Genomic DNA, 15561 nt, shown 5'->3' with positions numbered 1-15561 from the left:
AATTGCGCACTGTGAGGCGGGAACTCTACGTCAACAGGCTACGCATGAAACGCCGCTAAATGGCTACCACTGGAGGTTCAATGGTTCCAAAAACATGCATGAATTGGCAAAGATATGTTTTTGACGAGGGAATAACATTTAAAAGGGTACATTGTACAGCTCAAAGATATATTTCACTATTTGATGCCTGGACAAGATTATAACATTATGCTAATTCACATCTGCAGTTCTCTGACAGGTTAAAAAATGGATAACATGCTATAAAGTTCAAAAAAGTAGATGGACTTTTGGCAAATTCTAAAAGTGGGTTATTATATAACTCCCTACTATTTACTCATAGTTTCCTGGTCTTAATAGAAATTTTTCAGTTATGTTATGTGGAAAAACCCCCCAACAGTTTAAGAGACATGAATACTTTTGGAAAGTAATTTAAATAAAACCTCAACTTTAAATGAGAGCAAAGCATTTTTATTAGATACATTTACTATTGAAATACAAAAGGGACCGAGTCTTTTCCCAGAACAATTCATCCATGTTGAACAAAATGAGGAAAAAAATCAAATCTTGTATCAGCCACTTATTGAGTGGAAGAAAAAACAATTAGAAATCTGCAAATATTTTGAAAACAAAAAATACTTACAAAAGTTACATCCCAGTTGAGGTTTTTAAACAATACATTAAATAACACACACACATGCTTTTTAATATAGGAAATGTGAGAAATGTACAGCGGTGAGGCAATAATTTACATGTCTGCAAGTTCTAACAAGTAAAACAGACAAACAAAAATGGCCTACAAAGTCAGAGAACCGTGATTGCTATGAATTATTGGAAAGCTTTGATTGCTAAGAAAATATGTATTTTCTCATTTAAAAAAAGAAAAATCCACTCACAGCAGAACTAATAGCATTAAACAAAGGAACAGAGCAGATCAGACTGTCTGCTTCTAAATGATTGAATCGGAATGGACTGTATGAGCTGCTGTCAGTGTAACTGGGAATATTTCATATTTTTCCATAATCCAGCCGCAGTTGCTTCAAAAAGCGGTGAAATGATGCGTAAAAATGAATAAACATCAGAAAAATCAATCCTAAAGTAAAAAAAAAAAAAACACGGCTTATTTTCCATAATTCTGCAGATTCTGAGACAAAACAAGTTAGATCAATGACGAAACAAAACACTTCATCTGTTATACTCAGGATCCACCTGCAGAGTGGACAAACACCCTGCTCCCACATGGAACCGGCCTGTCTCTCTCTCACACACTCTCACTCTCACACACACACACACACACACACACACACACACACACGAGCATTGTCAGAAAAGGCATTGAAACAACATATACAAAGCAGAGGCATGTTGAAATGGACATTGTTAATCTTCATATTTGCCTTCCTCTCTAGTTTTCATTTGATGACTGACTTTCCCCTCAGCTGCTCTTCTCTCTCTCACACACACACACACACCCCCCCACACACACACACACACACACACACACACACACACACACACACACACACACAGCTGGATGTCGTCACTTGGCTGCAGACGCAGAAACCAGAAGCTATGGTGAGCGTTGATTTGAGCTCAGTCGGCCTTTTAGTTGTTTCCCTGGAAGGTTCCGCGGGCGGCAGCGGACGCTGCTCCGGTGGCTGCCGTCTGGAAGCCCTTGCTGGTGACCACGCCCTGGGAGAACTCCTGCTGGGCCTTCTGGAAGCTGGCCCCGGTGCGGCGGTACAGACTGTGGACCTGAAGACAGGAGAGGTACGGCATTAATTATGTAACTACGCAACAGAAAACCTGCATCAAATCCTCTCCTCAAACTCTCCATTTATTGTATCGCTTATCATTTATCATGAAAAATTTCTTGCCGTGAGAAGATGTTTATCATTTTCATGAAAACTATTTTTTTTAAATATTAGTAAATCTGGATATATGACTAACTACAGTCTCCATGTGCAGTTTAACTGGTGCCTTGAAGTTTCAAATAAGAACAGAATTTGTTTGTGGAGCAACGAATGCTGTGGTTTGTAGTCCCAACCAGACAAATACCTAAAAAAAATAAATAGTTGTTTTAGTCATCGCATTAGCACTGGACAATATCACGATAAAATTCTAAGTCCGTATCGCCCGTCCCTCCCTCCAATCTGTGGCGTGAGGCAGTGGGAAGTGTTTGCGTTGGAGGACAGAGATTTCAGCTATTGACAAAAGCTAATGTTTCCATAGAAACCACCATGGAAAATTATGAATCTGTTTAACCTATTCACAACTTTTTCAAGATGCTGTTTGTTCACCAATGTTTGTCAGAATAAATCGTATTCAATCTTTTGAAGAATTTTTTCTGGCATTATTTTTGTTTTTTCTTTTTAGATTTGTTGAAGTTCTCCATATTGCCAAAAGTTATATTAAATCTGCGCCCGTCCAAATATGTAATAAAAACATGCGGTTATCGTATGGTGACCTAATTCTTCTCACCTGACTGGAAGTTGTTAAACAATGGAAAGAAATTAAACAAAAAAAACATATCCTTCTGCGAATTGAGCCTTCATTCACACAGCAGGAAAATGCGACAAATTTTATTTTGCTCGTACGCCCGACTTTTTCATGAAAGTCCGAACGACCCAATTCCGATCTTTTGACCCCCTCCAAAACATCCGATTTGAGCCAAATCCATTTGTGGTACTAAATTGGTTATGTGTCCAAAGCGTTTGCAGTCTGAACGGTCATGACGCATTTCATCCGACGGTTACGTTGTACGTAATAGTCGGACAGTTGTAATGTTCAAAGAAAACATTGCTGAAATGGTAAAGCAGAGCCGTTTAAAATAAACCGAGGTCTTACCATCTTCAGCAGGACGACAGACATCACGGCCCCGATCGTGAAGAGGCAGGCCACGATGATCATGATGCCTCCCACCGCCTTTTTGCCGTTGCCGATCTCAGTGAAGGCAGAAATCCAACCGCTGGATCAACCACACAAACAAACAGCTGTTTGTCTTAAGCTTCGCTTTTAACACAGAAATGCAGAAACAAGCAGTACATATCCTAAACATGTGTTATCTTAGGTTGTATTTATATATATTTTTAAAAAGTTGCAAATACCCCACAAAAAACTATACAAAAAAGTAAAAAGAATCAATTTAATCAGATTTTAAGACATTAGAAGTAGAGAAACAAAAAAAGGTGAAATATTAAAATGTTGGGGGTTTTAGAGTTAATTTCAAGTGAAAAACCTTGAAAATGTATCCAATTAGTCAACCTGGTGTGCACATTGCAGGCTGTAGTGACAGAAATACAATCTGTATGTGAAAATTAAACATTAGGACGTTTGACAGACATCAGTAAAAACAGACTAAGGATGAAGAAGTAGGGAAGCAATTTTGGTAAATTAGGTTTGCTAAGTAATATTTCATTTTTGTTTTCATTTTGTATTGTTGGTAATTTGCCAAAATAAAGTGAAGCAAACTGAACTGATTTACAATGAAAATAAAAAGAGAATGTCAGAAAAAGACAAAAACTCCACATATAAGAAACAAAACTTTCATATCCAGTTCGAAGAGAAGGAAGAATCAAACACTACAATGTGCATTTCGGTCCAGAACGTAGAATCCAAACATGTCCCAAGTTTTTACGGCGTAATACAAATCCAACAGAAACTCCCAAAAATAAAGAAAACACACAAAGAAGCAGCAGAAACTTACAGGCTGACCAGGAGACACAGAGACTGAAGAAAGAAAAGAGTCTGTCAGAAAACATGAAACAAGGTAAGGAAGAGGAGGGAGAAGACAACGAGGAAGGACAAATGGTTGAACTGGAGTTAGTCAGAAAACCATTAAAACATGTTTAATGCAGCAATTAAACATTATTTGATTTTATACCTTTGAGTTATATGAATCTGTGTGAACTATTATATTACTAAGAAAAAACACACAAAAAGTCAATTTAATGATTATTTTTAAAAGCTTTATAAATCTGGCAGATGTTGGAATAAACAAATGAGAATCTCAGCAGCTGCAGTGTTCGGTCAGAATATAATCTGTATTCCTTTTACATTATTTTGGTAATCGATTGTTGTATCAATTATTTTAACAATTAATCAATTAATCGGATTTTAAAAAATCTGCAGGTTTTTCATTTAAGCCTTTTTAAATACAAATTAAAAAATATATAGAGATGTAAATAAATAATTAAATTCCTTGTTTAGATGAAAAAATAAACATTTTATTGCCTGAAACAGCAATAACAGCATTCCTTTAGTGAACGATTAATCGTTTGTAGGAAAGGAAGCCCCTGCAGCTAAAACACTCTTAACATCGACATGTGAAACGCTCAGTCCTTTCTGCTTCACTTAATGTCAATAAAATGTAGGGCTAACAGGTTTTTAATGACTGACAACAAAATGTGCTCAATAGAAGATTTTATTTACTGAATTTGAACCTGGTGATGCTAAAATTACTGAGAGGAGTTCTGGATAGAGAGTGTTTACAGACAAAAAAGTTAGTTTTTTTTTTTTTATCTTAAATGCAAAATGTAGATATTTTTGGGACAGTTTTGGTTTCATTACTGCTCTGAGTTTGTTGTTGTTAATTCTTCATACTCCAGTTAACAATTAATCGATTGATAAATTAGTTGACAATTAATTCACTAACCAATTAATCACGACTAATCATTTTAGCACCAATTCATTTCAGTGACTCGTACAAAAAATTCACCTAATTTCAAAAAGATCCAACATACTCAGATTTAAACTTTTATTTTGTCACTTCAAAATCTTTCAGGATTAGAATTAAACATTTCAGTTTTCATGAAAGTTGTGTTTGTAAAGCTAAATTAGTAATTAAATTTAGCCTGAACATAACTCCTGTGCAGCAGACATGAAAATGTTTCATCAGTTTCATCTGACCATAATTGTGGTTTTTGCGGTTTCTCACCTGTTTCCCCAGTAGGGGATGCCCACAGCCTGGATGATGACGACGGCCACATGGCAGAAAAACACAAAGAAGAAGAAGAAGAAGTTGAAGGAGCTGTCGCTCCTAAACGAGAAGAAATAAAAAAAAAAAGTTATCTTAAATCTTAGTGCTTTGGGTTCAGAAGACAATTTAAGACACATTATTTTACTTATTACATGAGTCAAATACAAGAAGGTAGCCTATTAGGACCCCAAACATTTTACACCAAAAACTCAAATGTTTGCCTGAGAGAAAAATTCTGCAAGGGGAAAAACATAAACTACACATAAAAGATTAAACAGTCCTGCCACGACAAAAAAATGAAATCTGTGATTAAGGAACTTCATTTAAGATACATGAATATAATACTAAAAGGCTTTAAATTACATGAATTTAGGAGTTTTTTAAGGCTTAAAATACACGAATTTAATACTTTTTAAGGATGTGTCGACATCTGCGACAGACAGATGGTGGTTTGATACTCCAACATGTTGGAAGTCTGTGACCTCCTGGCGAGAGAGTCTGAGGAATCCTGCCGTTCTTCTGCGTTGTTGATATTACAGATAACCTCAGGGTTTCCCGTACCAGTGGTTAGCTTACCTGAAAGCCTTGTAGACTGGCCGGTACCAGCAGAGGAAGGAGCAGGGCGTGAAGAGAACGAGCCAGAGGATGGAGAGGCCGAAGTCGACTCCATGTTTTGTGTCATCGATGAAGTAGGCCAGACACGCCAGCAGGTTGAGGAACAGAGTCACAGAGTAAACTGGAGGAAACAGGCAGCAAGGTGAGCAAACAATGAACACATAAAACATTCAGTGCATTTAGTTAACCATGAGCATCAACACACCAGGACACATTTCTACAATGAGAGATTCCACATACATAAGGGACTTTATGATGCTTCTTTATTTTTTTAAACCAGAACCTTTGTTTTCCGTTTCTAATGCGCCTGTAAATCTGACGCACAAGCGACATCCGCCAACAACAGCGATGGACGACAAAGTCGCTTCTTGACCCGCTGGACGTTCATTTATGCTTCAAAAACATGATCTGATTGCATGCTGGATAAGACTATTGTTGAGTGTAACTTGTGCTAAAAGGAGTTAGCTTATTAGCCTAGAATAGCATCTCAACGTGGCAGCAGAACAGACGTCCCCAATGCTAATATCAGCGTCCACAGTGCACATTTCTAAAGAAGCATTTTTTTTTTCTAATTAGTTCCATGAGTGAGTAAAACAACACTTTGCACCAATCTGATGGTTGGACAACCTAAATAACAGATTAAAAACACTAAATATCTTTGCTGTTGAGCTCACACGTCTATTTATTCAATAATTTAGCATCAAAAAGGGGTTTGGAATTGAAAACGTTGCTTATTTTTGTTGATTTCTTTGATTAAAATGGGTTTAATTTATTACAGATTCCAAATTATTAACTAATCGAGCCGCACCATTAATGAAAACATAAAACACTTACACATCCAGAGGTAGTACATCATTTTGCAGACTCTCTGGTACTCGGCAGGGATTTCCTCTGAGAAGTCCTGATAGAAACAAGGTTGGATGGGGAAGAACTTGGGAAGTGGAGGCCAGTTGTTCTCTTTACCTGTCGACACAGAATAACGTCAGTCTAACAGCAGACACAACTCAACACAAAGCTGCACCAAATACTCTTTTTACTTTTACTGGAGCAAAAACATGTTGAATTTCTGCTGCTGTCACTAGAGGACAAAGTTAGGCTCCTCTACCCATCCCTGCTTTTTTAAAAACCCATTTAAACGCTTCACATGCCTGCAGGACATATTTTAAACACTAGAGGGTGCAAACCTTAAGATTGGCAAACCCAAAAAGCTTTGTACAGAAAACCAACATAATGTAGGTCAGCATTTAGTCAACAGACATGGAATAGTGGCGACTATGACAGAGTAATAGGGCTGAGAAAGGAAAAGAAAAAAGTAAAGGAGGACAACATTTCAGACAAAAGAAAAAAAATTGAAACTTTGAGATTTTTTTCCAAAGATCTAACGTTTTCAACTTTTGAAGCTAACATTTCCAAAAGTCAAACATTTTTGACATTTGGAAACTAAAACTTGCAACACTTTTCCAGAAGTTTTTTTTTCTTTTTTTGCAGAAAATTTCTCCCGTTTCTTTTTACTTTTTAGATCTACAATGGCCCTAATACGCTGTCGTCTTAAACGGGTGGATTATTTATTCCGTTCCTCATGTCTAAGTGGGAACTTCAGGTGAGCACAGCGCCGCTCAGAGGGCAGTTTTTCATATCCTGAGCTCAGGTATGAAAGTTATCTCAAGCATCCTCTCTGCAGCAGAATGCAGACGCTGCATGTCTTCCTGTCTCGGTAAACTGTGCTGCTTGCTGCTGTGGGGAGGCTGTGGCTGTAAGGACCTGTGGGGGCCCGGTTCTGCAGCTCCTGCTCCCTGCGGTCAAGTTCGGCTGCTTTCCTCTCCAGCTCCTCCTGCTGCCTCAGCAGGTTGGCCTGAGCTGCGGCGGCGGAGGCCTGGAGGAAATGGAGACAGAAAGGAAGAAAGAAAAACACAGAGGGGCTTAAAATCTTGACTCTACAAACACGACAAGAGGCAAAAAGGAAAAGTGGATTTTGGTGACAATTGAGGGTTTTTGCAGCTTGTGTGTGAAATTTCACATGCATCTGGTGCAAACAGGAGGTTTTACAAGTAACAATGTGAAACTGGTGATCGACTTGTCATTCAGACCTGTGTAATGATTCAGAACCGTCTTAGTCAGAAGGAAGAACTGAGAAATGAAACTAAAGGCAGCACATCTTGGTAGGCGACAGAGGTCGTGTTAACGGAATATATTCGGTTAACACGGTATTATAAGGGTTTTTTTAAACAATGGGCAAATTTGAAGCCCGTGTGTCATTTGACAGGTTATAATTCATTGACATGAGCAGACATTACAGACTTTATACAAACAGTAAAGAGCAACTAAAAATAATCAATAAAAAAATCCATTCTGAATATCATCTCATGGACTCTGAACTAAAGGCATCTTTCTGACAGCGTGTTGAAGAGTTATGGACCGTCTGGTTCAGAAGCACTTTCCAAACCTTTGGTTGAAATGGTTTTTAATTCCAGTCTCCATTACAGACCAAAGAAAACTACAGAGAATGCAACGTTGTGTTAATCAATTTATAGTCTAAACAGAGGAGCCGACAGTTTATCTTGAGGAAATAAATGACGGTGCAGAAGTTAATTAGACCGTAACAAGCGCAGTGCGCTGCACAATTGATCCAACATATCAATATACCAAATCAGTATCTGTATCGGATCAATACTAGTGTGGTAAGATTGGTACTTTACTTTCAGATTCCCTTTTTATTTCATTTTATCTTTGTGCTGTAGCTTAAAAAATATGATTGTTTTGATTTTTTTCTCAAATTATAATTTTACTTTTACTTTGTTCATTTAGTGAAGAACAGAAATCAGTTTTGTTGCCTTTTTCTTTAAATCATTTTCACCAACAACCTTCCACTGAATGTTTTTTTTTTGTTTTAAAACCTAAAAACAGAAAGAAAATGTTGGTTCTTTAAAAATGACTATAAATCTCTGATAGTAGATATTTAAAAAAAGAAAGACATTTAAAATGGCTCTCTGGTTTGCAATGGTTGCAAACTTTGACAAACTAAAGTGAAGGTTTGTAAAATTTTACAAATGTTTACTCATGTTTATAAACCAAAGAAAGGGTTTGTAAATGTTTACAAACCTTTAATTTGGTTTACAAACATTAATAAAGGTTTACAAACCTTTACTTTGTAAACCAAAGGAAATGTTTACAAAGAGTTACTGTGTTTACCAGAGTAATATTATACTAACACACAACCTTTACTTTGTTTGTAAAGGTTTATTAAAACCCTTACAAACCTTTACAATGGGTTTACAAACCTTTATAAACTAATTTTTGTTTGCAAACCTCTACTTTGGTAAACTAATGTTTACTTGGATTGTAACCTGCAACCCTGACAAGCTACATGTGAAGTTTGTGATTATAAAGTGAGACATTGTTCACATCATCTCACCATTACTGTTTTACTACACCATGTTTTTTCTCTGTTCACTTTATTGTCTCCAGTGTTTGTTTTGTGATAAAGCTGAAGCAGCTGCACAAAACAATTAGAGTGTTAATGAACTGCAAACGACAAGTGAACAGGAACAGGACAGAGGGAAGTCGGCCAGCTCCGACTAACGAGACAACGTGTCCTCACCTGTGGACTGGGTTCTGTGGACGGCTGCAACACGGCCGGCTGGTAGGGGGCGGTGGAGGCCGGGGTCGTCTGAGCGCCGGCAAAGTCCTGACAGAAAAAAATAATAAAAAAATCAGATGATAAAATATAAACAGCTGATGCAAAGAGAAAAGATTAAAGCTAAGGGATGGGGAAAAAAGTTTGAAAGTGAAGGCAAATATAAGGAAGAACCAGAGAAGAGGAGAAAGAAAAGAGAAGCTCATTTTACTGAATGAGTCAAGCAAATTCAAAAATAATTGACAGAATGTTGAAAAATAATCTGAACAAAAAGGCAGAGAAATATTAAACGGATAAATGATTTTTACTCTTTCGGGTTCCAGAGGGCTGGAGAGTATTTTCAGGAATTATAGAATTTAAATCATACAAAATTTCATGTATACATTATTTTAGTGTACGCAATTTTAAGAAAAGCTTCATATTACATTCTATTTCCATTAATTCTACAGTCATAAAGACACATTTCCTTACAGTAAATTATGAACAGAAGATAGAAAATGATTTCAACTCCTCAGTGACTGTATTTGGATACGAAACAATCAAAATGGAGGAGGAGCAATTACAGCATAGTAACCACATTTTTACTTAGTCATCTAGTCTTAACATTTAGGGGACATTTTTTAAAAACTTAACTAAAAAAAAAAAAAAGATGTCTTACACTGGATGGGGGAAAGGGGTTATACTGGTCAACCGGTTCAATGCTGGAGTTTGTCACCTGAGTGACTGAAGGATCCTGAAAAACACATAAAGAGACGTCACTACATATCAATAACAGATACACAAAACTGATCACTGTGCTGTGCAATCACCAAATAGATCCGACAAGAGCAGGCTTGACTGGAACAATCATACTGAAAGTATGATGCCAAAAAGATGAAAAAACAACATATTTTTACATCTTATTTTGAGGGGAAAACACCAAATGGCAGACTGATTTCCATTTGTGGCCAGGCCATAAAGTAAATCAGAGCCTCTTGCTATTGTAGCCTGAACCTGCGGAGGCTCAGATCAATCATTAGCTTTGGCAGAAGTATTGGTAATCATTAAATGGCTTTTGTTTCAGGGATGGCAAAATGCAAAACAAAGGGTTGAAAGGCCCTTCGTCTGAGTTGGAGAAAATTTTAAGCAGTTAGTGGATCATTTAAGTTGTAATTTGGAGCCATTTATGGAACAAATACAAGAACTTTATACACACACACACACACACATATATATATATATATATATATATATATATATATAAACAAACTACAGGTTTTTGTTAATTATTTTTGCTTAATTTTTTAAGTTAATGTGAAATGTGTTTCTCATTTGTTTCTGCATTTAAAACTTTTTCCCCATAATTCAAGCTTGAGGCTAAAGTGACGTTTGAATCGTACTGCAAAATAAGCGATAAAATGTTTTCTTATAAAAAAAAAATGAACTGAATTGTTTTTACTAGCATTTTATTACTAGCTTAAGTTGCTATCACAGTACGGGACAATCTTTTTATGCGATTACTAGATTAATTGTCAAAATAAATCAATCAATTAAAACAATTGCTTACAACAGCCTTACTATGACGTGGTGGTTTATTCGATATTTTTCTTATGTCTATGTATCAAAAATCTACAAATTATGTCCCATTATAAAATAATAGTATTTGTCAGCTGTCCAAATAATTATTTGATTTTCTGTTTTAAATTACAAAAATTCAATCATTTGATGGAACTCTGGTATTTTTTTTATTCAAGATCCACATCCTGCGATAATCTCATGGATCCAAAATTATTCATGTGAATAATCTTTCAGCTGTGACCCCGTGACCTCTGGTATTCTGTAGGAGTTGGGGACTTTAAATGTTCTTGACACTCCCAGTTAGTCACACCCATAAAACTCACACTACGACATGTTGATGGAGCCATGTGTCTGACTCAGGGCTTCCCACAGCCTGGCAGGCCACCAGGCTTTACTTGCTCCCCCACCAGGCTAAGGTTTGTTTTTTTCATATAGGCTTATATAGACACGAGTAACAGTGACAGCAGAGGTATGCTAACAAATGTCTTTGGTGAAACAGTAACATAGTTTGGTCAGTATGTGAACATAGAGAGACTGAGGTCAAGTGTCTTTTCTATTCACTGGATCTACGTAACAACCGTCTGTTTTTACCGCTCTACACGCTAAGCGAATAATGCGACACCTATACGGAAAAAGCATGAAAAAAATGTTAACACTTTAATTATTTTTTTTTATTAGTTGGTGTTTTGGTGTTTTTAATGTCTTCCTATAACATTGCAACTAAATAGTCTTATTTTCAAATTTCCTGTCAACTTTAAATATTTTTCAATTCAAAAACAGGGTGTGCTGCTGGATGGCCGCCTATGGCCTGGCTTAGCAAGTTTTCTGCTTAGTGTTAAAAAAAAACAACCCTTTTTAAAATCACATTTCACAAAGAAAACAACGTGTCAAAATAACTCCTTGAATCCAGTCATGTTACGACGGCAGCATCACACTTTATGACGTCCATAAAGTGGAGGGCGACTGTGATGTCAGCGGTGACCTGTGTTTGTGGATGGGTGGAGAAGCGGCTGAATAAACAGCGGCCGGCGTAAGTCCTTGAATTACTGAAACGGTACATACAAGCTATGTTATGCTTTTATATTGTCTTCCATTAACATTTCACCTGAGAAAATCCACATTTCTATCCCTTAAAGCCTAAAACTAGTCATGTGATTCCACCTTCGCTCAACTGCTGTAGGTTTACAGCATAAAGACGTAAATAACAGAGATATCCTAGTGGAGTGCTGACTTGGGAACAGCCACACCCTGATTATAAGCATTATCAAAACCATTCCTGCTTTCTGGTGCGGTGATGTTTGAATATCAGCCCATCTTGTTCGAGGAAAGGTTTTTGTATTTTAGCATCCAGTGAAGTTGCAGCCTTTGCAGTTTGTGGTTTTTTTTTGTTGTTGTTGTTTTTACATGCCTCACATTAGTCCTCATTTAAAGAGGATTGGCTACGGTTTTCATCTGGTTCCTCATCGTTTCCGTCTGAGCGCTGTAATCACACAGCAAGAGCACGTCCAGTTTCTTTTTGTTTTTCTTTCTACTTCAATACCATTTGACACATTTGGTTCTGTTGATAACGGCTCTAAAATACAGCACTTACACAATATAAGAAATTGACTGATTTTGGTAATCATTTTATACTTTAACTTTTATTTACTGGTAAAAGCTTGAAAACTTTTACCTTAATTTGTTAGCTCTCAGCTTGAATTCACCTTATTCTGAAATTGTTACATATTTTTTCATCTAATTCATGTTAGGATCATTTTACATAGACACTTTAGTCCAAAAACGAAAGGCTCACTCTAAAAAGAAAAAAAAAGAAAAAAGAAGCCAAACAATGTTTTGTGTTTTACTTTTGCCACACTCCCATCTGCATAACGCTCCAAACACATGGAGAGAGAGACGAACTGCTCCTGTTCCTGATGGGAATGTTTACAGGTGTGTCGGCTGCAGCGAGCTGTGACCTCATGCTAGAGTCACATGGCCAGTGAGTGACGTGTCGGCTTGTCTTGTGTTTTATTCATTATTCACACATTTCTGAGGAGGAAAATCAATGTAGAAGATAACAGAAACTGAACTTAACCACTCCTACCCTGAAAAAAAGAAAGAAAGAAAATGAAGCAGAGCCTCCAGGATGTTGCGATGCGTTTGTGATTATTGCAGCCTAAAATGACGGATTTTATGGTAGCCTTTTCAACAAAGTTGTGCTTTTTTCTCTTTTGCTTTATTTTTGCAGTGACAGGATATAAAAATAGTTGATATTCAAAGTTTAAAATACATTCTCATATTGAAATGGCTTACAAATAAAATTATGTTCTGAGGAGTTGTCAAAGTGTAAAAGAAGAATTCAGTATTTGTCATATTAGCGTTTAGCGCAGTGGCATCCAAACTTTTTGGCATTAGGGCCAAAATTGTTACTTTTTTTCTGAACATATTGCTAACGAATATACTACACAGACAATATTTTAATAAAGCAAAATAGTCTGAAGTTTGCAGAAAAGGAATCTGTATGTGTCTCAAAGAGTTGCTGCGTTAAAAACCTTCGAAAACTTTTTTTGGGGTTTATCGTCTTCATTTTTTCTGTGATCATGGGCCGAGTGGCCAAACAAAATCATCAAGAGGCCTGAAAATGGCCCATGGACCACACTTTGAACTTCCCTGGTTTAGTGTCACTGTTTTTATCTTGCAGGCTTTGCTTTCGAGAGGCGTCGTGAAACAGGAAGTTAAATAAATATCGGGTTTGTCAAAATTCAGCTGAGTTGCAACGACTGGTCAGAAAAGAAGGAAATACAGAAAATACAACGGTGATTGGTGAGATTTGCAGAAAAGTTGCGATGACTGGTGAAAATTGTGCGTGTTAACCCAAATAAATTCTTACTACAGAATGAGAAGAAGCTGGTTGTTAAAAATAGTCAGTGAAATCTGAAAAATGTGTGTGATTTTACATAACGGCACCATGTATCATGGAAACCCCTGGGTAGCCAAAAATGTCTGAGTCCAACGCATACAAACCAACCTTTTTTTTTACTGGTCTTACAATCCATACAGAATGTAGAATATGCATTAGAGCGTGGAATACATGCAACATAAATTGGGGAGTTCAAGATGTCAGGACCAAGCCTGGCTCCCTGGTTAATAATTTATGTTGCTAGCAGTCTAAACAATGCAATCATCAGTTCCATTTAAAATACTTCTTCAAATGGCATAAGCAATGAAAAAAAAACTTTACACTGTTATTAAAAAGACACATTAATAACAAATGGTGTTATTGGACTAGTTTCCTGTGATAAGTACACTTCCATACACAAAAACTCTTCCTTTGGTTAACATTGATGGGTTAATTGATCTACTTCTGATCAACGGTAATAATACAATTGAGTACATCTGGAGAGTTTATTCTCAACCTGAATAAACTATATACATGAATATACCAACATTTAATTATTATTTTTTGAGTAGTGAATTAACCTGCATCTTACATCCTGTTTGTTAGGAACTTGCTTCATGGAGCAAATGAGCATTAGAAGCTTGGCTGATAATTACATTTTAAAATGTCCACAAAAAAAAATCTATAATTCGTGTTAAAGCTACAAATATTTATAGAATTTGACTTGAAAATAAAGAGTAATAGTGGCAATGAATTTTAAAATAGCCTGACACACATTCTTGGTTGGCTACAGTTTAACTTCCTGAAAGTCAACTCTGAGGGTAAACCGCCTTCTCCGGCGACGAACCGCGCTGATTGGCTAAGCAACTGTCCATCCTTCGGGGTTGGCCAATGGCTTTCCAGAAGCGGGGAAATACGTCCCTCCCCCCTCATCCACCCAGCTACAGCTGCGTTTCCTGGCGTGCTGGCAGCCTTGTAACGAAAGAGCTCCCTGCAGCCGCCCCCGACAGCACTTCATCTAGCAACAAGTAATTAAACAGCTCACTTACATTGAATGGGTTAATGTTGCTGGGTTCCGCGAAGGGGTTGGTATCAAACTCCGACATTTTGGAAGAATGGCGAGGCGTTTATCCTCTGGAAAAAAGTCAACAACAAACTCTTCTCTGTCGCTTCAGAATCTGCCCGTCCTACCCACTTCCTCGAATGAACTTGAAGGCGCAGGCGCACTGAGATTTCGGCATAATGACGTGTCCCGCGTCATGTGTCATAAGTGCGCCTCCTTAAAAATACTGATAAAGATAAATAAGTGTAGTTCTTTGTTCTAAATATTTGTTCAGCTAATGTATTCTTAAGAAATAAAGAATATTTGTTTGTCTTTCGAGTGTGCACCAGTGACTACTGTTCCTGTAAAATGGAAGATTATTTACACCATTTTGATTTGACTGTCTTTTAGATTTCTTAATAAATATGTAAACCTAACAAAAATGACGCTGAACAGTCTTATTCTGATTAAAGGACAAATACTTGAAAAATACAAAGTATAAATTTAAGCAAAAACGATAAAGACTTAAAATTTTGGCCACCATGTGTCAGTAAAACTGTTTCGCTGTTCCTTGGCACTTTGCTAGGGGGAGTGTCACCTGAATCTGTAGTAGTAACATCAACCTTGTCTATTTGTTAGATAAAGTCATCGTTAAAAGGGAGTGATTATTATATTGGTTAAGCTGTCTAAACATACAGCTACAAAAAGATATCTTATTATTCGAGGAAGAGGAGCCACAATTTTTTTTATTACCATCCTTGACATACCGTATACTGTACACGCATAAATAGGATCTGAACAGATTTATGGAACAACTTGCTTTTATCAAAATATAACCAAAGTAAGTCTTGGTTATATGT

The 15561-nt window shown here is 36.9% G+C and overlaps 1 protein-coding gene across 1 annotated transcript; it reads right to left on the bottom strand.

Moving 5' to 3' along the window:
• Positions 1 to 446: 446 nt before the first annotated feature.
• On the bottom strand, positions 447 to 14887 carry scamp2 (secretory carrier membrane protein 2). The gene is made up of 9 exons (XM_014997667.2): positions 14709 to 14887; positions 9883 to 9957; positions 9189 to 9275; positions 7352 to 7463; positions 6425 to 6553; positions 5552 to 5711; positions 4934 to 5035; positions 2845 to 2965; positions 447 to 1752 (listed from the first exon to the last, which is right to left on the bottom strand). Exons 1-9 carry the CDS (start codon positions 14763 to 14765, stop codon positions 1603 to 1605), a joined length of 993 nt encoding a protein of 330 aa, XP_014853153.1. The 5' UTR covers positions 14766 to 14887; the 3' UTR covers positions 447 to 1602.
• Between the last annotated feature and the right edge of the window lie 674 nt (positions 14888 to 15561).

This window comes from Poecilia mexicana, unplaced genomic scaffold, assembly GCF_051168715.1.
Source record: "Poecilia mexicana isolate PSO_F unplaced genomic scaffold, ASM5116871v1 scaffold_6, whole genome shotgun sequence".
Taxonomy (NCBI): Eukaryota; Metazoa; Chordata; class Actinopteri; order Cyprinodontiformes; family Poeciliidae; genus Poecilia; species Poecilia mexicana.
Note: the sequence above shows the minus strand (reverse complement) of the source record. Positions and strands in the feature narration are given on the sequence as shown.